Raw genomic sequence first — 27,220 nt, 5'->3', positions numbered from 1 at the left:
TGCAGACCTGATGAGATTGTTCTGCTTACTAGCAATCCAACATTTCCCCCATTAAATCCTACATGGGGAGGATTAGCAAACAGTCTCCAGCCATCTTCAAAAAGCTAAATCAATCGCGTTTGATTGCTTTCTGTTTTGGTTTTCGCCTTCGCTCTCGTAATGAGCCCACCTTTCACTTGCCCACCTGTTTGCTGTTGAAAATTTTGTCATGCAGCAAAACATCCACGCAATTATGATCTTCCACCAGATTTCCAGAGAGTAGTATTTATGTGCGATTCATCGAGTACAACTTATTGCCCAAACAGTTCACGTACCGGAGGGATGAGCGTGATAACAAAGACCGGGTGAATCCATGTTCTCTATTTCTGTAAATAAACTCCAGTCCCATTTAGACATGTTACATTTATTTCGACAAAAATCAGAAAGTGCACTTTTCATTGGCCACAACGCTGCGGTCCGCTGCACCTCAGAGACCGCACGTTTCCATGCTGGTGCAGAAAGTAAAGTGTTATCTTTCTTGGCCTTAATTTCCCTTCCTGATATATTACTTTTCATTTAAAGGCAAACTGTTACAGATACTGTATGTTACATAAATATGACAAACCTGACATTTGCATTGGGTGAATAGCTGACATAATATTATGAAGCACCAAATAGATCCGACACCGATACCTCTGTTAAATTAAGGCATTACTAATACTTTATATTCCCACATGGCTATTAGTGAGTCATTTTAACTGTACATTATCTGGTTTTCCAGGCACTTTACACTAAATGATGATAATTACGTCCATTCACATGTTGAAGAGCTTGTTTTTTTCTCAACTTGAGAAGTTAGTTTTATGTCTGTAGAAACAGTAATGAAACTCATCAAAACAGACTGGGGAAAACATAAAGTAGAGGAAATAGTAAGCACAAAAAAAAAAAAAAATCACCACTTCCCTCCCCTGGGTTTTTATGAGAGGATCCTATTTGCACATGACCTCAAGGACATTTCATAGTCAGGGCCAACGCAGAGCAAGGTTCACAAGGAAACATCGCAAAGTAGAAGCAGGCAGCCATCGGAGAAGCCATCCTGATGGGAGCATTAATGTCTTGGAAATGGAGATTTAATAAGCCCTCTTGGTGATTGGAAATATCCACGGGGGATGTGTAGGAGGAACGAGCGCAGACAGAAGCCGAGGTTACCCTCCTCACAGCCGTGCTCCGGCCTAATCAGGAGAGTAACAAGAGGCGAAACACAAGAGGAGCACCGCTACAAACTATGTGGAAAAACTGTGAATTGATGGGATCCTATATTCACATCTGTGGTGGTGTAAGACCAGTGGAGCATGTGATTTGGAATGGGAACGCTGGTTGCTTGAAGTGAGTTGACATGTCAGTCGTAGTCCCTCCAGCAGCACCCAGACCCAGCTAAATTCACCAGCTGTGCTCAGTTTGCCTCACAAAGTGTCTGGCACTAGTACAAACAGGCTATTTATAGTCCAGCAGAGACAGGTAGGCAGGCAGTGCCATAAAGCTGCAAATATTGATAAAGAGCAGGGGGCAAGACATAGTGACGTGTTCCAGGCAAACCTAGATGAGGGCCGACGTGCAACATCTGGGTCATCGTATGAATCCGTAACACACTTATCACCAATCTGAAAACGCTGCTTGACAGGACTGGAGGACAGAATTTCTTTACTGCTGATGTCTATTGGGCTTTTTTGTGCTGTTTATGAGAAGTACATTCTGTTATATATCCAAATTAGGAAGCATTTAATTATCCAAATGTTGTTTTTACACTGTGTAGATAATGATGTATATTATGTAGATTTAAAAACAGTTTTGTGCCAAATTTGCTCAAATGTAAATCCCATACAAGTCATGGAAGGTCCATTATTTCTTTAAATAATTTTTTTTTTAAATTCACTTTTCCTATTTGAAAAAAGCTTTTCTTACAGTATTGCAGGTGGTCAGACATTCTGTATGTTTGTACTTTTTCCAGTATCAGGATTTCAGGATTATGACCCTCTTTGGAGATTAAGTTGAAATCTGGGTCGGATTTCAGTCGGGTTAGTTTTCGAGGTTGGAAAAGTCATGTAGACACTAAAGGGATTCATGCTCCATGCTGTTTATGTGTTTTACCTGCATAAGAAAATGAACCTTGCGAATAAAACTTCAGTATATGTCATTTTATATCGAAGAGCCAGGGAGCATTTTTTTTGTGCACAACTTTGCAATATATTTTGCATACCCGCAATATGTTTTTCCTTCTGTCACAATAAATGTTTCATTTTCTAGCCATACTTTTGCGTTACCTCTCAATACTTTCCTAATTTCATTCCCTCTGAGCCATATGTCCATTCCCACTCAGCTGCTCTGGTCCACATGAACAGTTGATGTGCTGGAAACAGACATATGGCTCCGAAGGAACAGAAGAAGAAAATTATTGGTAGTTATCGCAAAACATTGCAAGAGAACCTAAAAAATAGCAAGGGAGCACAAAACATAACACGAGGGAGCGCAAAGTATACTGCAATGGAAGGCAAAAGAATAATCTCCATATTGGTCAAATACATGAGTAAGAAAAACATAGTAATGTGTATTGTTAGTGATCCAGGAAGTGCCTGAAAAATGTATGCAACAAAACCTTCAGCCAAAATCAGTCCTGATCATTTAAAACAATCTAATCAATCTGAGATATTGTATGGATATATACTTTAAAATCTTAAAAAATAGGTCATTAGCCAAAATAATGTCATATAAAATATATATAATGATATCGGTATGTAGGTTATGTTCATGCATCCTGCTCCACCTGGAGAAGAAGCTGTTCTGGCCGGTGCTCGAGGTGTCTCCATCATACGAGTCGCTCTGCTTGCGGCTGAGCGGCGGGCCGCCCTGGCCTTCGCACGGAGCGGATATATCGATGTTGCTTTTACTCAGCCGCTTGCTGGAACTCAGACCCGAGCCGGACTCCCCCAGCAGGCCCGAGTTATCCTGAGAGGAAGGAGGGAGAATGTGCAGCTTACTTTTAAAACCTTCACTGCCCGACAGCGGGTGCACCAGGGAAATTAAGCATAATATGACAGGAGGCGTTTTTTCCACAGGTGGACGGTGGGAGGAGAAAAACTGTCTCTGTGGAATCTGTCTGATGTGAGTGGATCTGAATGGCACACCAGAGTAAGGGGGAGGAAACAGACAGAGTGAGGATCATACAACGCTTAGAAGGGGGAAAAGTACATTCAATAACAAGCTGCTTCGGGATGACAGTTCAGCACAAATAATGGCGAATATGTTTTCACGCATATCACAGACACCACCTCTGACAATAAGGAACTTCCACTGGGATTTAATGCTAATTACAGCAGTTATATATGAGTCTTTAGAAAAACTAACTTCTGTCAGGGACACTAGTTTATATATATATATATTAAAAGAAGTAATGTTGAGAGGTGATGTACTTGATAACTGTCAAAATAACAAAAACGTAGCTGAGGTGAATTTTGTGTTTAAGAGCATGTGTTTGTTTACCAAGGCAGTGCCAAGGATGTTACTACTGATGTGCACGCTGGCAGTAATTAACTGCAGTGATGAAGACACGGTATAACGCAGGCATGTAATGTTGATGATTTGCACTGATCTCTTACTCATTTATCACCAGAAAGTTGTCCTTTCGCAGCTGTTGAGAGTCTTGCAAACCCCATCCAGCCTTGTGCCTCATCATCATCACCATCAGCCTCATCCTCATCATGTTCTCACTGTAACACTGAGCTCCTACCTTCAAGCTCTCAGTGCTGTTGTTCCTGCTGCTGCTGTCGGGGCTGCCGGGCCTCTGGTGGCTGCTGAAGCACAACGCGTCGAAGCACAGCACACCTCCCACACAATCGCCCATCAGGCATACCTGCTTGGAAAATATATCATTTAGATACCCTGTGAAAGTGTTTTAAAAGATGTTAAAAATGAGGAAATAACGTGGAACAGGAGGGCATGATGCTGACTGTGTCACTATTCCATCCAACATACAAACAGGATATAGTACGTACTATAGACTAACATGTTCTTCTTCAAAGTTAGTAAACAAGGAGTTAGTGTTTTTTACCATTTTGTGCAAACAGGCATTGATGCAATACGTTTTCTGATGGACATCAATCCGTCAACAACCTTAACACTACTGCAAAAAGCCAAGAGGAATCCAGAGAACTAATGTATAATTTAAAAAATGTTTGATTCCTACTGGAGCCGTTTCACCTTTATTTTACAAATTATATTCATGTTTTGCAGCAGTGAGCAGATCCTCCGATAACTTTGTACATTTCCATTGTGGGACAATGTTGTTCATTAACAGAACGCTCTAAAAAAAAAAGCAGACCAATTTGGGGCCTGTGGGCCAATTCTGGCCCACACCTTCTTGGTTTTGGCCCACCGTTTCAGAAGATCGTGCTTATTATCTTTATTCTTAAGTGTTGTAAATTCTAGCCGTCATGACTACAGAGCTAATTACTGAAAGACTAATCTATAGAGTAAACACTAAGAGAGAAGGAGGGGCAGGAATGGAACTGGATCATTTTCACAGACACTAAAGTAGGAGGAAGAAGTATGAAAGTTCAGCCCGGTAAAAGAGTCCGTTGGAGAAAACTGTGTCGAATCAGTGTCACGTTTTACCTCACCTGAGCATGAAAAGAACATGCATGCATGACGACCAGGGTTAAAGACGCAGGTCATGTGTCAGTATCAGTAAAAGGACTGATAAAATGCAATGCTGTGTTCCAAATGACATACTTCTCGTAGTGCACTAACAAATAGTGCTCTTACACGTGAGGACTCTTACTTGTGCAATACGTGAATCTTGACAGGGTAGTGTTGTCTCAAACTGCCGTTCTGCACTTACAGGAAACATCTGCAGCATGCGAATGGATCACCCGCCACCATATCTGCAGCTTTAATTATTTTACCCAGAAATGAACGTGTTTTTGTGCCCTCTGTTACTACTGCTACTTCATGAAAAAGAAAGACCTTTGTTCAGTGACGTAGATTGTGGATTTATTTTTCTTTTACGCACATACTGTAATGTATTTACGTACAAGTGATTATTATTATTATTATTAATGACTTCCTAATCAAGATGGCATAATCCAGTGGCTCTCAAAAATGTTCCATCAAGGCCTGAGAAACGCGAGGGTTTCAATTTTTTAAACAGGCCCTACAGCAGCTGAAAAACAGCAGGCGATGATGAGTATTTGTAGGATGGTACTATTACACTTATTGACCAAATTTGTAAAACATATTTAGAATAGTTCACGTAATTTAAGCACAGCAAAGTTGACTTGTTTTTCAGTGCACTGACCTAATTCCTTAATAAACTCCATTGTGATCTATGTAATGCCATCATTACCTCATTATAGAATACAGGGTACTACCAAGAGCCTCGTAGTTGTTATGTATAAAGGGGGGGATGTGGTCCAGTGAAACAATAGGGATCTGAGCTCCCACAGTTTCCACAGATTACACAGCCCACTCAAAAGCAATCTCTATCTTATCCTTCAAATAAAGGGCCTGAAGCCCAATATTCAGTGACAGAATAAAGTTTGGGAGTTCTCTCATCTCAACGTCACGGTTACAAACAGAAGAAGGCACAACAGACCTGACCCGTGAATCCCTGGCCATCCTCTGACTGCAGGAAGCTGCGATAGACCTGGTTGGCCCGGTCGATGACTGTGGCCACGGCATCCAGGTAGCGTGGGGAGACGATGGCGAGGAGGGGGAGGGCAGCCAGAGGCAGGTGGTCCACGCTGCTGGACACGCAGCTTTCATCGTAGCTGTATGGGTTCAGACTGGAGGGGGTGGTGATGGGTAGAAAGGAAGGCAGCAGGTAGAAAGAGATGAATGGATGAAGGGGAAGAGGAGATGAAGAAACAGAAAATTTAATCATAATTTGATGTCTTATGGAATCTTCTGTTTGGTATTTCTAGACCGTTTTGTAAAACGCCAGTCATCATTTTCTAATGCACAGTGATGTCACAATAAATTCATTCAGATTGAGTTCATGTCTAAAAAAAAAAAAAACTCCAAGAAACACGAGTTTCTCTTGTGTAACGCTACCTCTTGACTATCCGTCATCTTTCAACATCTCTTCTTGACGCACTGAGTTGAGGCTTTCCCACAAAGCTACAGTGTGAATATGTGTGTATTAGAGATTGTGGGTGTGTGTACAGAGAGAAAATATGGAGTAAAGTGAGTAATAAACACGGTTTTGCTGACTATGACAGATGTGAGTGGTCTGAGCTTCATCAAATAATAAATAAAAGGAAATAAATGCATACAGAAAAAACATGCACATGCTGTCGAATGTAAGCTGTTGTGATACAAAATGTGTGTGTTGAGTATCAATTCGTTCAAATAAAAGATGCTGATTCAGCTGGTTTTGGTGGAGCTCAGCTATGAGAGTAAATGTTTGTAAACATGAGAAGCTTGCGGGCACTTTCATTTTGTCAAAGTAGCTCTCGGGAAAAAAGGTTATAGACCCCTGAGTTAAAGTAGGGAGAAGAAGAATGCTATCCCACAAATAAAACACAAGAAAACAAGTCAAACAACTCGTCTTTGCTTCTCAGTCATGACATTAATGGGCGTGTGTGTGCGTTGCTTGTGTGCGTCATAGGGACGGCGCACACACAGATGAAGCGCAACACGTCACCTGACAGCATGGGGAAATAGTAAAAGATGGCACTGCCCTGCACCTTCTCCTTGAGAAGCCACCTTGTCACCATCTATCAAAGGCTCTTATTACAGGAAGAAGCAGCATCGCCACACCAAGGCTGAAATATGTCAGCAACCATGGACACCTCAGCACACAGAGGGGCACAACCTCTGAGCAGGAATGAGGGCTGCCTGTTTTCATGTACTCTAGCACTGATACATAAAATCACGTATAAAACGGTTTGGGAAGTAGAAAATCCCAGATTATAAGATCAGTAATAATTTGATCTCTGTTGAATTTATACAATACAGAAATATATTTGTGGCAACTTCTTTAAAGGATAAGGCTGGTGTAATAGTTTTCTTATAGGTAGTTATAGCAATCCATGCAGATAGGTAGTTGATGTCTGGACACACCGAATCAAATCCACTCACTGGTAAATAACAGTGAGCACAGTATCCTAAAGATCTGATTTGAGAAAAGTGGATTTGCCTGTTTGAATAAAGCCAGAGACTTCTCAGGCAGCTAGCAGTGACTGGCCAAAGGCCGTATTCACAAACATTTTTGCTCCCAGCTTAGTTGAAAAATTCCTAGCCAGGAGTCTTATATGATATAGAAAACTTCTCAGACATATTGGCTTGCGATCCAGTATCCGTATTATTTCGTATGCTAGAATAAGATTTAGTATGTCCCAATACATATTTAAAAAAAAAAAAAATTAATTAAAAAAAAAAAAAAATTCCCCTCGGGGATTAATAAAGTAAATACCTACCTACCATATGTTAATGGTGGATGTCAAAACCACCAGGATGTCCTACTATATTCTGTCGTATTTTGCTTTACCCAGGCCGGCATGCTACTCTGGCTGTTCTGACTCACAATCCTCTGCGTGACGGAGGACACGTCACATCGACTGAGCCGCTGAGACTGTTGGTGGCGCTAATGCTCCGCCCACAAAAGGAAGAAGTAGAAGAAGAAGAAGAAAATGCAATAAAAGGAAGCGTACTCATTCCAAATCGCATCCGTTTTCTTTTTACTTCACATGTCGCGCTACGGAACCGCGACTGTTCATTTATCACTATTACTACCGTCGGCCTGTATAATAGGGTTATGTTTAAAGTGTGTACAACAGTGCACACATGAAGGACCCTGCATTTATGTTATTATTGTACCATTCTTCCACACCGTGTTTAATTCTACGCGTGGAAAAGACAATTATTTTGAATTAATTCCAGAAACTCTGAAACACTCTCCACTGAGCACACAACGATTAAATTTATATCAATCTTCTAATATGATCTAAGTGAGCAAATGTGTTTATTTCTCCAAACATGGGAGATGTTCTTGTTCTGTTTATTGAACTGTCATGATTAATTTGTAAGTCCAACAATGCCATAGAAGCCTTGTGTGTCTCTGGGAGTTCAATGTCTTTGTTTAATTAGAGCCAGACACTTTGCAGCCACTGTCCAAAAAAATGAAAATGAGGTGTATCGTATATGCAAGAACAAATCTCCACAACCGGGGCAACGTAAAGTTCCTTCTCTGACTGTGATTATTCCATTATGCATTTGTCGGATTAGGCCATTTACTTGATTGCCTAAACTGACTGCATGACTGTGTAAATTTCTCATTACATTCTCATTTTTAGAGCCAAGGCACTTTTAATCATTCCATTAAACTATGAAAACTTCTGAAAAAATTCTCTAAATCCTTTATCCTTTTTTCCTAATTACAGACATGGTCAATTTCTGTAGCAATGACTAAAATACCATGCTGCAGAAATGTAGGAAACCTATTGGGAAGAAACGAGCAAACGAGTTCTAGCATGAGCAAAAATGTCTTTACGTTTGCTTATAAAAGCCTTAAAAAAAAAATGCACAAAACATGAAAGTGGTCTGTAGTTTAAACTGCCAAGATGAAATGGATTCTGCGAGCAATAACACCAGCAATACTTGACATGAGAGTTTCATGGTGCCTTTGATTGCTGCCGAGACGACCCCCTATTGCACCCCTTCGGAGAATTCAGGAAAGTCAAGTTCAAAGAACGTTGCAAAAAGGTGGTGAAAAAAAATATCTCATTAGATCTCATTAGAGCCATGAGGTGTCACAAAAACAAAGTCAGCAGAATCACCTTTGAGAGGCATGGAGAGGAATTATAAGCAAGAAGCAGAGAATATTTAGGTCAGAGAATCCCTTCCCTGTTCATAGAGTCTGGACGAATGGTGAATAGTGAGCTCGACTCTGTTCCTACATGTCGATGTGATAAAGTAGCACCACTCCAAAGTACTTACAGCTTTAACTGTTACTGTGAACACCATCTTCTATTTCCAACTTCTATTTATATGCACACAGCTGCGGTAAATGAATACAACATATGCCTTTTAGGATTCTGGTTTTTGCATGTGAATATGAAAACATTTAAAGTACAAAATGAAACCATTAACACGACACTTTCCTGCCTTTCAGAGACACTGCTCTGCGACATGTAGCTGTTGACCAGAGAAACCTCACTCTTCAAAATATCTGCAAATAGAGAACTAAAAACAGAACACCCACAAGTCTGTCTGAGTTGGGCTGAAAAAAAAGTCCTTACTGCAGTTTTTAAGCTGTGTGCAGGATTATATCAAAACTGGGCCCGGTGGTTGCATGCCTCCATCTCTGTCTGTCCAGACTCATGCAACATTTGTTGTCAGGACTTTGAGGGGATCCTTGTATGTCTTCACATATTTGACCGTTAAAGCTGACTGACAGTAGAAGATACTACACACATATCTTCGACCCGACAACACAGAATATCTGTTCAGTCACCACAGTTTCAAAGTGGACACCAAAGACCAAAGTCGGGATCTGACCAAACGTGAAATATGGTCACAATCGCCCCTTCTGTTCCGGAGTTATGGTGTTGAATAATGGCCAGAAAAGCGTTTTTGCAGAACATTAGGATGTCGCAGTGAAGTTGAACTTTTAACTTTTGGATATAACATTTTATCACTTCATAATTTTTATCCTTTTAGACATTTGTGAAACGTTGTTATAATTTGCATATGCATTATTGAGTTATGGCCACAAACAAGGTTTTATGAGGTCACATCACAACCACCAAAATATAATTTTCGATTATTCGAATAATTGTTATAGTATAATAAGTCGACTATAAAACTATCGTTCTTCCTTATTTCCTGTTTTTACCAGCGCCTGGTTGTAATATGTTACATCCATCAGAAAGTGGCGGTAATGTGTTTAAAAGCTGCCTGCCTTTAAACAACATAAGGAGAAGAAGAACAGATGTTCTCAGTGTCCAGAGCTTTCAGGTAAAACTGTGTGGCATTGAGATTAAATGTCACAGTCCGAACAGCAGAAACATGCAAAGACAACTACAGCCGTCAGGAAATTCTGTGTGGAACTCCTTCAAAAGGTGAGAGGCAGTCGAATTTTGCAGGGAGAGGTAGCGCACAAGTCTTCCACAGCTAAGCACAGTCATTAGCGTGAAGCACCGAGCAGACGGCCGATCCACTGATCAATAATCAATGGCCATATGAAGTGAGTTTGGTGTTGGACACAAACAACAACCCTCGTCTCAAAGGAAAAACTAAAGACAAGCTTATCAGCTCTGTCCAAGGAGAAGTTCCCTTCTCTTTATGTGTGTATTTGTGTGTGTGTGTGTGTGTGTGTGTGTGTGTGTGTGTGTGTGTGTGTGTGTGTGTGTGTGTGTGTGTGTGTGTGTACGTACAGCTACACAGTAAGAAAATATTCAGTCATCAATTCTGTGTCATTGGAAGTGTATTTCACTCAGTTATTTGCAAAACAAAAGTGTCACTCTTCCTGTGTGAAGTCTTCAGGCACGCACAGACAAACCAACGTCTTGCTCGAAGAGGGAGACATGCTGTGCAGCAGAAGACCATCATTTCACCTCATAATTTAAACACCAACGATGGTTTGTTTATCAGCTGCTTCGTTATTGAGCTTTGGACCTGACAAATGAGAACTCCCAACATCCCAGCTAAGTGCCACTGTGGGTTTGATCTGAGCTTTGTCGCCGCCGCGGCTTGATCTTAGTAGAGTCTCGTTAACAGCTGCTGGTCGCACACACTCTCAGAAAAACACACACACACACACACAAAACACAAAAAAATGCTACAATTAATATTCCAAACACAAGTCTACCTCTGACTTCAGGGTTCACAAGTCACAGGACAGGAACAGAGGTTTAACACCTGCTGCACTGCTCAACAAATGCCAGGTGAGACACTCATTATTTGTGTTGCATAATAACTTGATTATGCAAGCACTTGTTAGTATTATTACCACGGAGCAGCCACTGTTTCACATTCATCAGAGCACAGAAAATGGTTTGTTTGTGTGTGTGCGTGCCAAACTGTCCTTTGGTTTATTTGCTGAGGGTGTTTGAAGGTACAACCTCTGTGAGGGCTGCAGGTTGTTCTCTGCACTCCATCAATGGTCCTCAATAATTTAAAGCAATCATTAACATCTTTGTCGATACAAACATGTGATTTAACAACGCTGTTCCATCAAACCATCCAGATCCCAGATTTAATGGATATCATGAATCTTTAAAATACAAAACTATAATTTACCCTGTAATGCTCCATAAAGTAGTGGTAGCAAATAATTTTGACAAAGCAAAACTGACCCAGGTGGTGCTCGGTGATCTGGACATTACAGCGCAGTGTCGCCATAGGTTCAGATTCTTAGTAAAGACCACATGTTTTTTTTGTTGTTTTTTTTAAATCTAAATGACAAACTTGACATCCATCAAGCAGCACAAAGATGGCAGATAAAAGTTGCCACTTTTTGCTCTGCCAAAGAGACACATCAGAGAGTCCCTGAATGGCAGAAGAGCGTGCTTCCCATCACTGTGATGAGTCTACCCCCATTATATCGAGATATTAGTCATCTGCTAATGAGAGGCAGTATTAACCTCATTCATACATCTGTGCTCAACACTTTATAGGTGAACCGGCTGAAATATGTTACTTAGATATAATTAGATATTTGTTATAGCAAGACATTTCTTGTGTGGCAGGTTTTCTGAAATGTCATGCTTGTATATGCAAATAAGGGAATTATGTAATTAGATATGCACTAATTTGCATACATTTCCATAACAGAAATCGGATAGCCTGGTTTGAAATTGTTTCATTTTGTTGACATATTTTAAGGTTTTTACAAAGGGGATTTTGGATTTTTTTTTTTTTCCACTCCATAAAACAGACATGTTTTTATGAATAGCGTTACATAAATCAGACTATGAATGATATGGGAACAAACCCGTCTGTAAAAACAAATAAAAGTGGAAAGTGTGGTGTGTATAAGTGAGGATGAGCAGAGATTTCTGGTTCAGCGAAATGAAAAAAAAAAAAAACTTTTAGTCAAAATTTTGAGCTTTTTTGTTACTCTGACCTGAAATGTCCACCTAATTTGCACTTACAAGTAAAAAAAAACCTACAAGTTTTATTCACAGCTATATCTTGAATGTTTTTACCAAGGGGTTTGTTCATTATCAGTCAGCACGATTTTTATAATATTTCATATATGCTAACATTTTGTAAGAAGAAATCTACAATTCCAAATACAAACAGTAGCAAAATAAACACCTAAGTCTATACTCAGTACTTTTTTTTCCCACTAGTCCGCCTACTGATACTGTAACCTGAGTGCAACACAGGCCTGTCAATCAAACAGACACGCCCCCAAAAACAGCCTTTTTTAAGCTTATTTTCTAATTCATGACGGGATTATTTTCACATGGACCTCCAGAAAACTAATAAGAAGAATTGACTTTAGTTAACAACACCCAAATAACTAATTGAAAAAAATTTGCTGACTTTGTATTTTATGAGAGAAGTTGAATGGGAGTCTATGCAGCCAGAAACTTTTTGGAGCCAAACTCTAGTGGCACTCGGTGGTATTGCAGTGTTAGGCACTTCTGCATCGGCCTCATTTTTCAGACCCTAAACCTATGTCCACTTTTCTATACAGTCTATGGTTATGCAGGCATAAAAGGCAAAAATCAAAAAATGTACCAAAGGATTAAAAAAAAAAAAAAAAAAATTTGCCTGCAGTGTCTTGGCTAAAATGCATATAACATGACAGAAAAACATTTTCAGCTATGTTATGGCTGTCAGGGCATTTCTGACCATCTGAAGTATAGGTTATCCTTTATCTTTTTATACTGAGAGTGCTTATTTGTTTACCACTTTGCCCGTGAGAGACACTGTCACTGTCATTGAGTCATTTGATGACAGCTTAGGCGGGATAATTATGATACTGTTTGCTACCAGGAGATGTAAAATAAAAAAAAGTCCTCCTCTAGGAGTCATGATAATGCGATGATGAACAGTAGAGGACTGTTTATGCATTTAACATGAACAGTAATGGCTCTCTGCCAATTAGGGAGATGGGGAAATAATAGTGGCCTGTCCCTCACCACAAATGACCAGAGTAATGAGCCTCCATCTCCCTGAAGTGAGGTCACCTACCATGGAGATAGACAAGTGAACTTTCTCCCCCTCATCCTGCTGCACTTTTCTCAACAGAAAACTAATCATGTAAAATGACGCAGACTGCTGGAACAGGAATACATTCTATTTTCCTGTCCTGCTGCTCATGTGAAGTTTATAATGGCTGAAATGTTTATTTCTCTTCAAGCTGTGACAGGGGCGGTGTGTTGCTGTAACAAGTGGGATCATGTGTTGTGTTGTTTTAAATCACCACAATCCAGGAATCCCAATTGAGTTGATTTTTATTCTGGGGAAGGACAGATAATACTGTCTCTGGAACGTGTATCCTCACAAACGCATCGCACTAGGAATTAAAAAACACTTGTGCTACTACACAGTTTAGCAGTTAGGATAGATTATTTTAAAAAAAAGTTCAATTTGATCGCTCTTTAGTCACGTCACTTCAGTCTTCCCTTCTATAGAGTGGTGCCATAATGAAGCTCTTCTATCAGGATCTTTTTTTTAGGACATGACAGGGGGGGGGAAATGACAGATAAGAGTTTTTCACATCATTATTGGTGCAATTAACTACACAGCAACTCTTCGCATAACATTATTATTTAAACTGGTTAGTTTAAAGCAGCAGTTTGGAGAAAAGTCTCAACTTCCTCCGATTCTCTTGCTGTTTTTGCAGTATGGGGGATTGTTTTCCCCCAGAAAGGGGCGTGGTGATGAGAGCCCGCCCTGGATGACCAAATGGCGGTCTGATCGTTATGGCAGCCTATAACGTCTCTTAAAGTGACAGAACACTATTTTATAATACACATATATCCACCTATTAATACAGTGGCAAGTGGAAGCATTATTAACCCTGTTACATTTGGAAGCCTTTTCCCTGTTGCTGCTGATTGGACGTGCTCTGGTGCAACAATAAAATTCAGCACTCTTTTCCAACATGTCTGTGTGTGTGGGATGTAGTTGTGCGAGCGTGTTTATTGATGTGTTTCTTTTTTTTTACACCCAGCTCAAAGTCGTCACTGCCTGGTACGTTCATTGGCAGACAGAGTTAATAATGAGAGCTCAGAGCCCCTCGGGGGCACACGGGAACTACAACAACGTGAGCTAAAAACCATGTTCTGCCTCTACGGGGTAGTCCAACATGGTTTATTCATTTGAAAGTTTGCCATTCAGGCGCTAAGAGGTTTTGCCACCTCTACTCCATGGTGTGATTTTTCAGCCAAGCTGTTACAAAGAATAGCAGCAAATTACCCACACAGCTTTTCCATGAGGCTGCTTATTCCTCAGATGTTTATGTTGGCCTGCAAATAAATGAGTCTCTGCACACCCACAAGTCCAACACTTCCACGTGAATTAACACTGGTAACTGACAAAAGTGGAGTTAAATGCGCGTTGTGTTTGCTGATGTGTGGGCATGCATGAATGCCTACTGATTGTACATATTGAGAGAGTAATTTCAGGACCTGGAGCCATCTGAGCTTAAGTATGTTTTGTTTAATTTAATTTAAGAGCACAAACACATAATCACGTAACAATCACACAGGCTATTTCCCTATAACTGCAGCCAAAGATACAGAAAGTAAAGAAATTAGGGCTAGACCGACGTATTTCGGAATATATTGCAGATGTACTCGGATCAGCCTCAACATTAAAAGTTAAGCATTTAGTATGATACAGCAGCCCAGCAGTCAATCCTCCCTTCAAAAACATTATAATGTTCTGTTGTTATTCAAATAAGATTCAAATGGTTTTGTCATTTGTGGTGTGGTTGAACTGCACTGATTTATACTGACAGATGTTCCTTATATTTTGCCAACCCAATGTATTTTAGATGGGAGGGACAGCATATTCAACAGCATCAAAAATGACAATCTCCAAAATCTCCATTGAATTAAATCCACATCTCTCTTTGTCAGACTGAATATTGACTGAACATTGTAATCATTATGGAGGATTTACTGCATTGCTGGACATGTTGAACTGTACTTAATGCTTCACCTGTCAGTGGTTTAAATGTTATGGTGTATATGTTGGCTGACAAGTAGCAAGAACGTGAAGATGGGGGCAGTTTAAAAACAGTGTTATTATTACACAGTTTGATCCTTCCTTAAAAAAAATCCCTCATACATGAACATGAGACCTAAAGCAGCGTCAAACAAAATAAACAGGAAAACTAAATCAAATCGAAGATTCAAACATTTTACAGTTTTTCTGTGGCTTTATTTTATAGGAAAATCTTAATCAAGCCAAAGCTTCATTTAAATATTGAAGTAAAAAACATGACTTCATTCATTTGCTAATATAGCAGTTTTTGTCCTTCGTGACCTGTTATTTTAATATCCATGCTCTCTTTAAAGGCAAAATTGTATGCATGCCTGAATGTTAAATGTGTATGCGTTAACACGTGACTGTCCACATGCTTCCAGGAGTAGACAATCCAGACATGTAGCAGTAACTCAGTTCTGCTCAACTCCAATAGGAGAGTGTTACTTTTAATATTTTATCTCTGGATGTGGCGAGAGCCAAGCGGACGTCAAGCTGCTGAGCAGCAACACCACTCAAATCTCTTTACACTCGTCTTGCTTGACTTCTGCAAACATCAATCACAAAACCAGACAGAAGTCTTGTCCTGACTGCCAAACACATTCTCAGCCAAACTGATTACTTACAATTCAGACGAAAAAACCTCTGGTGTTTATTTGGAGAGCAGTGAAAACTATGTGACACTGTCTAAGATTAAAACGGGTAACCACTGGGACGTGTGGTATTTCATGTGAAATTAAATCATTAGTTATGGGTAAGCAGCCTTCTGCAGGAACGGCAGTCCAGGCTAAAAAAAAAAAAAAAAAAAAAAAAAAAAAAGAGAAGACAGACGTGTTTTACTTCTTGTATTTCAAAAATGCATTCTAGCCAAGGATGGCATTACATGACAGAAATAATAACAAGGAACAAGACCTGTCAGCTTTAATGAAGCTAAAACTGTCCAATTCATCCTGAGGGAATACTCATCTGCTGACTGCTACCATCACATCCACAATTCATTTTGGATTTAAAACTCATACCACAAATGAAACCTGAATACAAAGTAACTGCAGGCAATTAGCCAAACAGATCGTTTCACATTTTCTTTGCAGAGACCTGGGTATCAGTGGAAAATGTAAAATGTCACTTAAGGCATTAATGTTTCCACTCGCCGCCTCTAGCACGGGGAGAATTAACAATTAAAAAACAACAGCCTTTAAAAAGGTTAGCAGTACAATATTCCACAAGGCCACATGCTTGTGAGGGCTTAGACATGTGGTCAGCATACCAAATAACATTCTGTTTAGGGGTCTTTGGCCAATGTACTTTCTTAATTAACCTCCACCCCCGTAGAAGACCAGACATTTTTGTACTTCTCTTCTAATTCTCTTAGGCCTGCACTCATCCTGGACACATTCTTCAAGTGCTACTTTAAAAAGTAAAGCTCATTCATTGCTCCTTTACAGTAATGAATAATAGTGACAATTTAAGATTATTTTTTTTTCATCACAGAAGCAGGACAATTTCCTTTCTTTAAATGTGCCTAACTTGTGAATCTTGGGTGGATTGAATCACCATCTGATGTCAAAAGAGCCGCTGCACCTACAAAACATCTCAACTTCACTGACTCATTCATCAGCTGGCTCCTAACATCACAAACTCTCGACCCTGCACCAAGACTCTTAACTCCTGTGTGTAACTGCAAGATTAGGTCATCTGAAGTGTTACTGGAAGTTTCCATCTTTCCTTCTTCACACAGGAAGGTGTACCTTCACTGTTACAATGTGTCACTCATAGTCCGTCCAGGTGTTCATCCATCTTCAGATGCAGTAGCAGCACCTACCCGGATGTTAATTGGGAAAAGGCTGACAGGTGGAACCACTTTAATGATCTAATGGTGACAAATTAAAGAAAATAACCATCGTGCATCTTATTCCCATAAATTATTTCTTCCAGTTACTCCTTTCACCGAACAAGATATCGGTATGCTACTGGTGTCTGCTTCAGTTTTTTTGAGAAAGAAATGATGAGGCAGCCAGGGATAATGCAATCATATTCTGCCCTTTTACTACGGGGTGAGAAGAGGACCTGAACAGCAGAAATAGGCTAAGTCAGTTTAACATTTGTGAAAATATTACAGAGTACAGAGACTGCTTGGGTTAGACTGGTGGCTTTAAGAAAATGGTTAAACATAAAATGAAGCAGAATAGCTCCTCACTAAAAAGACGACAGATCCACCTGTCCTCTTATTTCCCCAGTTTTTACAGACACCTGAAGGTGGCGCTAATGCACCTTAAGGCTGTTTGCAAACCGCGAATTAAAAAGCAAAAGTAGGAGAATGTTACTGGGCTCCACTAAAACATGGCTGTGTCTCAATTCATGTACTTCCATTATATAGAACGCTACATGTACATGTACATGTAGTACACTACATGTTGGTACACTTACATGTCTCGTGCCTGCATTTTGACAGTGTAGTGTTGTCTCAACTCACACAGTGCCGATCAGCATTTCCGGGAGATTACCGTAACATTTCAACGTTTCACCCGCCATCATGTCTCCTGGTTAATTTACCTAGAAGTTAATGTGTTTTCCTGCCCTCTGCTTCACACACATAATAAACATATCGATGGCTTCTATACAATAACAGTATGGAAGCCAAATAATGTCGTTAAAGCACACCCTCTGCATTCATATTGTTGGGCAATCTGCTCTCAAAATATAAAACTTTCTGTTACTCAGCGGCACAGCTGATATGATCCAAACCGAACACGCTAACAGTTCTCCAGAGCATTGTAAAATCTAAAAGTCCAAATTCATTGAAGAAATATAGATGTAATCAATTCAAAAATTCACTACATGTTTATATCTAACGACATATTCTGTTTCAGTGATGGCGGAGTGATATTTTCTAGTGATGAGCACAATGTGCTGTCATGTTGATTTGAGCCCGTTCTAAATGTAGAGTTGACCAATCAGAGTTAACAAAGTACCTAACTATACTACTGTACATTATCCAGTGCCACCTCTTCAAATTGTTCTCCCATCCTCCTCTTGCTCTGTAACTTTTTAACTCAGACTAAGCTCATTATCACAGCTGTCCTAAGCCTCTTGTTCAGGTGTGACAAGCTGCATTCCCAAGTCATACATGTCCCTCCAAAAAGCCTCTGCAACATTGGTAACTGAAAGATTCTGGTTCAGTGAACTCCAGGAAGTGGATCAAGTGTCTTTTGATGCATGATAAGGAGTCTCTAGAACAGTTTTAATGCTCATTGACAAATTATTCAGTTCTCTGGAATCATACTGGAGGGATGAATATTATTATTTTAAAGGCATCCTCTCTTTTGATGTTTAGATAATCTATCTATCTGTTTAGATAATCTATCTCACATGTTGGCACAAAATGATTCACAGGTTTTCAATTTGGTGGAGATGTGGTGACACTGAAGGCCAAAATAAATGACTCATCCTTTTTTATGCTTATGAAACCGTTCAGTGAGCACTTGTGCCCTTCTTCAGTTTTTTAGTCATGTCTTTTTTTTTTTTTTTTTTCAAAATCCTCAGTAAGTATAAATTAAATTAAACTGTATTAAACCAGCTCCATGTTTTAACCAGTTATGAGACATTTGAAATGTGAAGTGTGAATGCGGTCAGTGCAACTCTGTGTTTGGGCAGCTGCACTTACCTGGACACTAAGGAGAAGGCATCGGCGCACACGGCGGGACAAGGCACCAGCTTGATCATCACGTGTTCGACAGTGGCCTGGAAGTGCACCCGCGTCACCTTCTCCAGCACCGAGGTTACGGTGGCCACATCGCCGGCCTTCGTGCTGGGGTCCCCGCCGGCCGTGTCCAGGATGTTTCCCCCGTGCACCACAAGCAGCAGGACATGGGTTTTACATTTCCTCTGCAAAAAGAGGGTTCAGGCGGGGTGAAAAAAAAAAAGAAGAGACACTTTAAAGGAGAGACCCAGAGAATAGAGGCAGCCCTTTGTGATCGCAGCATGGTCACACAAATAAGCAGGCGCATCTACGTGTTCTTGGCTGCTGGTGAATGTGCGGAGCAGCTGTTGATAATGATCTTACCTCGATGTCCTCCAGTTCTTCAATGCTGCTCTGAGGGGCACAGCGTGGACCTCCCAGCTGATAGAGGCCCTCTGCATTAGATGAGTGTATCAAAGAAGTGTCAGGAAGGAAAAAAAAGGAAGCATAAAGGGAGAGAAAAGGGGGGGGGAGAAAGGATCACTGCTGGAGCCACTTTATCCAGACACATCGATTACAGATGCATAAATGGACATTGATTAGTGACGATGGTCAATATTAATAATGCCTCTCCATCTTGCTGTATTCCTGCACCTAACTGGGTGAGAGCTGTTTGTACTCTTAGGTTCAAATGGAATAATCGAGGGATTCAGGAGTCAATACTGAAGCTGAACAGCAGGAGACTGCTTGTTTTTCTGCCGCAGCGTCTACAGCCATCACAGGTAATTACATTTGAGCTCCTCTGATGTCAGAAAAAAATAAGACTTTTTTTTTTTTCTAAAGACAAAAGGTAAAGTGACAGGGGCATTTCTTTTTTTATCCCAATGGTTACGACTGGAAGCATCTCTCTCTCTCTCTCTGTGTGTTGCAGTGTTTCATGGGAAACTGGCCAAACTCATTACCCTCTCCAGAAGCCTCTGCATGCTGTGTCATCTTATTCCTGAGCTCTCTCTCTCTCTCCTGTCTCTCTTTCTATTTTCTCTCTCCAGGCTCAAGGCACGGCTCTTTGCTTAGCTCATTGTTTATTTGGCATCCTCATCTGGGACCGACAGCAACGGGAGGCTCTCACAGACTCTTGCACTCTCGGCTCCCTCCCGAATCCATTCCCAGACCACAGCCTGCCACAGACTGACTGCTTGTATACAACAGATCAGCACACACAAGGGGCTCAGCACATAGCACTATTTCGGTCACAATGTAACAGGAAATCAATGGAGGAAGGTTTTATTTTTTCTGGAAGAGAGAGGCGGGGGAGAAAAGTTAATTCAAAAACATTGTAAAGTATTCTAGTGTGACAAAACTCAGCTTTGTTTGAAATTGAGTTTTTGTGGAAGCCACCGATGGACATATTTAACAGATACAGTGCATCCAGAAAGTATTCACAGCGCTTCACTTTTTACACATTTTTACACATTTTTTTACCATGAGAAACAAAATTCTCTGGTCTGATGAAACAAAGATTGAACTCTTTGGCCTGAAGGCCAAGCACCATGTCTGGAGGAAACCAGGCACCGCTCATCACCTGGCCAATACCATCTCTACGGTGAAGCATGGTGGTGGCAGCATCATGCTGTGGGGATGTTTTTCGGTGGCAGGAACTGCATCATACTCAAAAAGACTTGAGGCTGTAACTGCTGCCAAAGGTGCTTCAACAAAGTATTGAGCAAAGGCTGTGAATACTTATGTACGTGTTATATTTTCGTTCTTTATTTTTAATAGATTTGCAAAAAATTTAAACAAACTTTTTGCACTTTGTCATTATGGGGTATTATGTGTAGAATTTTGAGAAAAAAAAATTAATTTAATCCATTTTGGAATAAGGCTGTAACATAACAAAATGTGGCAAAAGTGAAGCGCTGTGAATACTTTCCGGATGCACTGTATATGATATTTAACTAAGGAACAAGTGTTTCTGCTTGTTTGCAGACTATCCTCCTCAAAAAACTTTGGATCTTTTATCCAAGCAGCTTATCACAACCCACAGTTCTATTTTAAAGCAACCTTTAGCAGTCTTCTAAATAATCCCAATCTGGTGTACTGAGGAAGTGACTCAGTTCAAGTGATGTCTCATGATGCGAGTTTTGTTTCTGCATCTACATCCATTGTTTGAACCGAGTGTTGAGCTACTGGTCGCTCACGAGCGCCAGGTTGGAGATTCCTGTGGCTGATTGGGTGAATGTGATTCATGTGGTTCAGAGAGGAAAATGTTGCAGCTACATCCAATGTAGTTACAATTTTTGAAGTAACAAAAAGCATAAAGTTGATGATTGAGTCATATTTGGTTAAATAAGCACAGCAAAACAAAGCGAGATTATTCACCAGATAAGACAATAACAAATGTAAAGTGAATAATGTAAAAAAGCCCTCCATCTCAGACAGCATTGTACGAGAAAATGTGATGACTGCCAATCTGCAGCAAACCGCTGTATTCAGCAGATTGTCGAAAAGACAGCCAGAGGAAACCGCAGCACTTCTCTGTTCACATCATTTGTGAAAGCAGCACACACGCTGAGCTGCTCCCGAATTCAATGTTAAGGGAGATATTTGTCTGATATTGGAGCAAACAGACAAAATCATATTTCTATTGGCAAAGCTTATGTGGAATGAACTGCCTCTGCTTTAAGACGAGGCCATTTTTCTTTCTTCTGCAGCACATTTTGCTGCGGCAGGGGGATTCCAACACTCTGTCTGTGTTTGTTTTCATTTCTCGTGTTTCCCCTCTCAGAGGTCTGAGTTCTGTCAGTCAATATGTGCTTTATGAAGCTTCGTGGCATTTAGCAGCTTTCTGCCAGCAATCATTCTCTTCCGACAAAATAGCCCAACCTAGAGGGCACCCTGTGATAAGCCGACAATTCCATTGCCCAACAGCACCGTGGTCATTTCCAGTGGCTTAAAGCCCAGTCAGGCACAAGCTCACAGCAGGCGGGCACAGTGCGTCGGTGTGTCTGTTGTCACACTGGATCCTCAGCTACTTCATAACTTATCGACGCGAAAGAGGAAGAGAAAATTGACCCCAGATGTGAAGATGAAAGTGCTCTGCGGAGAAGTCTACAAGAGCTGGATGTGGAAGGATAAAATATTGATGTATTGATCCCTGTTGAGATCCCTCCTGTGTGAAATTCTGTCAGAGCAACAATGATTTAAAATATCACAGTCCCTAAAAAGGCGATGTTTCTTTTCTGTCCCGAGCAAGCAGTTTTAGTTTTTCTGTTTACCTCTCCCTGAATCTTATTCCTCTGAGGTCTCGACCACTTACATCACACTTACACATTTACCACCTTCGGCTAAGGGGATGGGAGAAAGAGCAGAGCAGCAGGGTGAGAGTAAGGCAAAAGACTGCATTCGTCACCAGGGAGCCCGGCTTTCAGACTACACAGTCATATTTTCCCAGGGACAATAAAAATGGCAAAATATCCTCAAAGTTTCCTGCCTGCTGGAGTGTGAATGAGCTCATTAGACCGCAACCGTATTGTGGTAAATTATCTGCGTTTCTGGGAAGACACGCTCAGAAAACAGCAGCGTCGTGTTCTTGCAAATTAGTTTTACCTTTTAAGTCTTCAGCTCTATTCAAGACGTGACGTTACAGTTGCAAGCGACAAGATGAAATATGTGATATAGAATAAAGCCTCTGATTACATTTATGCAAATGATTAACGAGCAGGTACACAGGTGGGGGGCAACAATCAAAATAAAGTGTCAGTCAGTATAAAAGAATCAGTGGTAATCACAGCGAACAGGCTCTTGGTATTACTGCAAAAAGTGTCTTAAATTGAAATTAGCAACTGTGGTTATAAAGTGGAGCACCTCTTGTCCTATGAGCCTTCAGTTAACACGGTGACTCGGAGCACATTTTTCTGTTGTTTGGTTTTATTCAAACTTGCAGATTTTATTTTTGGACGAAAGAGGCAGTACGAACTAACGGCTCTCTGATATATCCCACCTCAGCCGTGGCTCAGATTGCCCTCTAATCATAAGGTGAAGAAACTGAACTCAGTTGCTCCTGACGGCAGGCAAATGCACCGCATGGCAGCTCTGCCGCCACTGGTCTGCGAGTATGACTGTGTGTGTGTGTGTGAATGGGAAACAGTGTAAAATGGTTTGAGACCGCTCAGGTGATGAAGAGCCATATACAGTAAATACAGAGCAAACCGTGTACTTGACAGGTGCCATTGTAATGAGAAACTCAATGTGATGCTCTTCTGCTGTCAGTGAGGGTGGTGTTGTGGCTGATCGGTGTAGATTTCATCTTCCGAATGAAGCTGCAGTTTTAACAAGGACAAAAAAAATAGATCACATCACTCCAGTTCCTCCGTAACCTCCACTGACTATGAAGATAGCCAAAACAAGCGATTTTCCTCCTGGTGTATAACCCTCCTAATGCTTCTCTGAAATGCTCTCTATGTACACCCCTCATGCAATACACCCTTCAGTCCACCAGAGGATACCGTGTCAGTTGCTGCATTCAAATTGAACTCGTGAGCTCGTGGTTACGACATAGGAAGTCGTGTGCTCCATATGCTTGGCGTTCAAGTGGTCGTAAAAACACTGTTTCTAGGCAACGTCAACGTGGACACTGTCTAGAAGCCACCAAGGCTCACAGTTTATCAAGCTAACAGGCGGGTAATGTAATGCAGGAAATGCAAAGACACAGAGGGAAAAGATGAGGCCGTTGGAAGATCAACGTTTTCCTCAGACGTAGGATATTATCTAAGTTACGAAGACAAAATCCACGTAACTAAAATTACAATATATTGTCTTAATATGGAACGAAAAATGAACTTCCATGACCTCTGACCTTTCTGTAAAGATCAGCAAACACTTCACAACTCGTTTAGTCAAACATTATCCTCATGAAATCTATGAACGTGTGTAGGTGCAAGTTTATCCTTCTTTTTTAGTTCTTCATTATATAAGTGTCAGAAGAAGCAAGAGGTAAAGAAGTCTATGCGTGTTATACAGCAGCAACAGGTAAGGGTGCTCATTTGGAGGCATGCTGTCTCCTGATTGGGGGAACAGCCCCCGTTGACCCCTGGCAGAGTACAGGCATGCTAACACACTCAGCCATCTGTTCACTGCTGCTGGCATCAGGGTCTGTCGTGCTGCCTGCTGTGAAAAGATCCCGGGTGACGCCACCAGCTCAACTGCATGACAAACCAGCTGACCGCACACACCTGCGTGTAGTCAGCACAAAATCCAAAGTGTGAAAACCCTTTCGGGGGAAAAACAAAAAACCTGTCTTCATGCTAAGCTAATAAGATAACTGACAGCGGGCTGTATCGCAAGAAAGACAATTTCTATCAATTCCTTTTAGACAACAAAATGAAAGTTGTGAAATGCTTGTGGTTGAACAAGAGGTATTTAAATGCGAACATCTCAAAGCTCTGCCACTCATTGCCAAGTTCATCCATCGTCTATACCCGCTTTACCCTGCCCAGGGTCACAGGAGCATTGCCAAATAAAAAATTGTATAATTATAAGTTCGCTAATTTTTTTTCACATGTATGGAGAAGCAAATTAATTTACTTTTTGAATTAAATGTATTTCTTAGTTAACTTGAAAAATCTTGCAGAAGTCCCCATTTGTGTCCGAGGGTTTAACAGTTTGTAAAACATGCGTGCCGCTACATCCTTATCATTGATTGGTATATGGAAAGAAAAAAAAAAAGAAAAAAAAGTGTTTTGATGTGTAAAGAAGCAACATCAGAAGGTGCAACATAACAGAGTATTAAATAGCGAATAGGTGTAATAGGCTGTGGAGTTAAGTCGTGCGACACATGCTACATGACACATGAATCACAGGGAAACAAACAGCAACACTCGATCAATATTTGTGAGGGAACGAGGAGTGTTAACTGTCAGCGGAAGAAATCTCTGTGCATTTCCCACCTGACTTCTTTTCTCCTCACCCTCCCTCCCCACTGTAGAGCTGCAGGTAGCGACAGTGTTGTTTGGGTGTGATTATCTGCTCTCAATGTGTGATCACGCAGCGTTTCTGGCTTCATATCCTGTCAGACAAGCGGGGCTCACGTGCAGACACATGCATGCACATGTAAACACGCAGATAAACAATTTCCATAAATGGGCACAGTACGACATACAAGAGCCTCAGTAGACTGAGGCACCATTACAACGAGAAATATTAGAGATGAGGCGTTAGCTCAGTAGTTTAGCGGAATCTTTAAGGTCAGTCACTTTTCACCACCATCTCACCCCTCCATCTTTTTATGTTTGCTGCTTTTGCTCATTATTCTGCAGCGAAATTGCTTTTGTCTTTTTAAGCCTCTCAGTTCAGGTTTGTTTTCAAGAGAAAGACTAAAACATTAATTTAACGGGAATTAAAGTGAGAGGGAGAGATTGCGCCTATGCACCTCTGTGTGTGTGTGTGTGTGTGTGTGTGTGTGTGTGTGTGTGTGTGTGTGTGTGTGTGTGTGTGTGTGTGTTTCTGAATGGAGCTACAGGAGGCATGCCGAATTGACAACCGTGCTGCTTCACAGAAAATTTTAAATATTTTTTTCATTCAATATATTTCTCGCTGGGAATTATATTATCACCATATATTATGTTGCCAGACCAAAAATAGTCTGTGTGTTGGGGTTGTTAGGCAGGGTTTAATACTTAGTCATGTACCAAAATGTTTGCTTCCACTGACGTAGCAATTCCAGCTCCCGCTACCCCAGCTTGGCAGCTCACACCGAGGAGGAGGCCAAGACAGAGTCAGTAGTTTTTGTTTATCAAAGAGTTTTCAAAAAAGATCAGTTATGTAATGTGGCTACTTCAGGTCCGACTACATTATAGAGACTCAGTCGGTGAATCAGGTGGGAAAAGGTGGCGATGAAAAGAAAACAGCACGAATGTACACATAACCGTGTTTGAAGACAGTGAACAGAGGCTGAAAGACGCCGGAGCAGCGGTTGATGTGAGATGATCACAGGACATCGGACAACAGAGATGAAGAAGAAAAGAACAGTGGGGAAAAAAGGGTTCCTAGTTGTCCAAGGCTATACAAGAACATAATGAGGCTGGGGGAATGAATGGTCGTAGAAGCTGAGGAGGAATAGAAGAAGGGAATACAGGTATAATTGAGATCAGAGGTACAGGGGTCACAAGGCTTTTGATGAACTAAAAATAGATGGAGATGAAGAGGTGGTAGATGTCACAGCTCACCTGTTACACAAGATCTGACTGAGAGGAGTCCAGCTGCACCTTTAACTGATAACCAGAGATATATAATTACAGATAACTTTCCCGTGGAAACCAGCCACAACACCTCCATCTGATCTAGTCATCTTATTGTCACAACTCAACTCAGCTTTATTTATAAAGCACCTTTCATACAAGCCTGCAGCCCAAAGTGCTTCACATCAGAGCAACATACACACATATAAAAAAAAAAATTAAAAAAAATCAAAGAACCACATAAATCAACAAGCATACAAACAGAACAATATGTTTAAAAAATAAGGTAAAACTACAAAAAAAAATGTAGGTTAAATCAAATAAAGCACTTAAAATTGCAACAATAAAACAACATTTTAAGAATCAATAAATACATTTAAGAAAAGTAAAAATGAAACACGGTGAAACAGGTAGCTGCTGTGATTATCACTAACTCATTTACCTGGTATTAAAGTTGATCATTACATCACAGTAAATCTCCATCAGAAGGATGTGCTGGTATGTTGCTAATGTCCAAATGCTCACATTTTCATCTTATTCCATCGTTCTCTTAATTACTTTTACACACTCTTACGGCTTTTATCTGTTCTATCTTATCATGTATCCAAGCTCCGATGTAACATATTATTGTTGTTAATTACTTTTTTATTATTACAGCTTTTATCTCATTTAGGCATTTCGTTGTCTTCATTTTTATTCTTATGTTTTGATCTAAAGTTTATTGATCGAGTTCCTATTTCACTCTATTTTTACTGTCTGTTATTGTAGCTTTTAATCTATCGTCTACATCTTGATTGCATCTGCTAAAAAAGTGCTAAAAAGAGAGTGAATATCAGACTCGCATTCATCAGGTGAACAGAAACGACTCTGAATGAATGCTGACGTTCCTCCATGTCTGTGTGTCACAGGATCTATCCACCTCCTGAGATGATAATAGGTCAATAGCGTGTTTACAGCTTGTTGCGCTGCCACCTGTTGGCCAGGAAATCAATTATTTCTTTAAACTACAAATACCTGCTTGCGTTTTTCTGCCTCTGCCATCCACTCGAGTTGCAGTTTAGATCCAGAGTCTGTCCGAACTCATCTAATATATGTTCTTACAACT

The 27,220-nt window shown here is 40.6% G+C and overlaps 1 protein-coding gene across 4 annotated transcripts in view; it reads right to left on the bottom strand.

Annotated features, from left to right (window-relative positions):
* pitpnm3 (PITPNM family member 3) overlaps positions 1-27,220 on the bottom strand; it is an 86,375-nt gene that overhangs the window by 22,673 nt on the left and 36,482 nt on the right. For all 4 annotated transcript variants that reach the window (XM_069712374.1, XM_069712375.1, XM_069712373.1 and 1 more), the window contains 5 exons: positions 19,265-19,335; positions 18,866-19,086; positions 5,627-5,816; positions 3,764-3,886; positions 2,801-2,982 (listed from right to left, as the gene is read on the bottom strand). In XM_069712374.1, the coding sequence (XP_069568475.1) occupies positions 2,801-2,982; positions 3,764-3,886; positions 5,627-5,816; positions 18,866-19,086; positions 19,265-19,335 (787 nt within the window). The remainder of the gene's footprint in view (positions 1-2,800; positions 2,983-3,763; positions 3,887-5,626; positions 5,817-18,865; positions 19,087-19,264; positions 19,336-27,220) is intronic.

Source organism: Brachyistius frenatus, unplaced genomic scaffold (genome assembly GCF_029030835.1).
Source record: "Brachyistius frenatus isolate BFR_SWC_R1_liver_20210118 unplaced genomic scaffold, ASM2903083v1 Contig_109, whole genome shotgun sequence".
NCBI classification, from domain to species: domain Eukaryota; kingdom Metazoa; phylum Chordata; class Actinopteri; family Embiotocidae; genus Brachyistius; species Brachyistius frenatus.
This window is presented reverse-complemented; position numbering and strand designations above follow the sequence as displayed.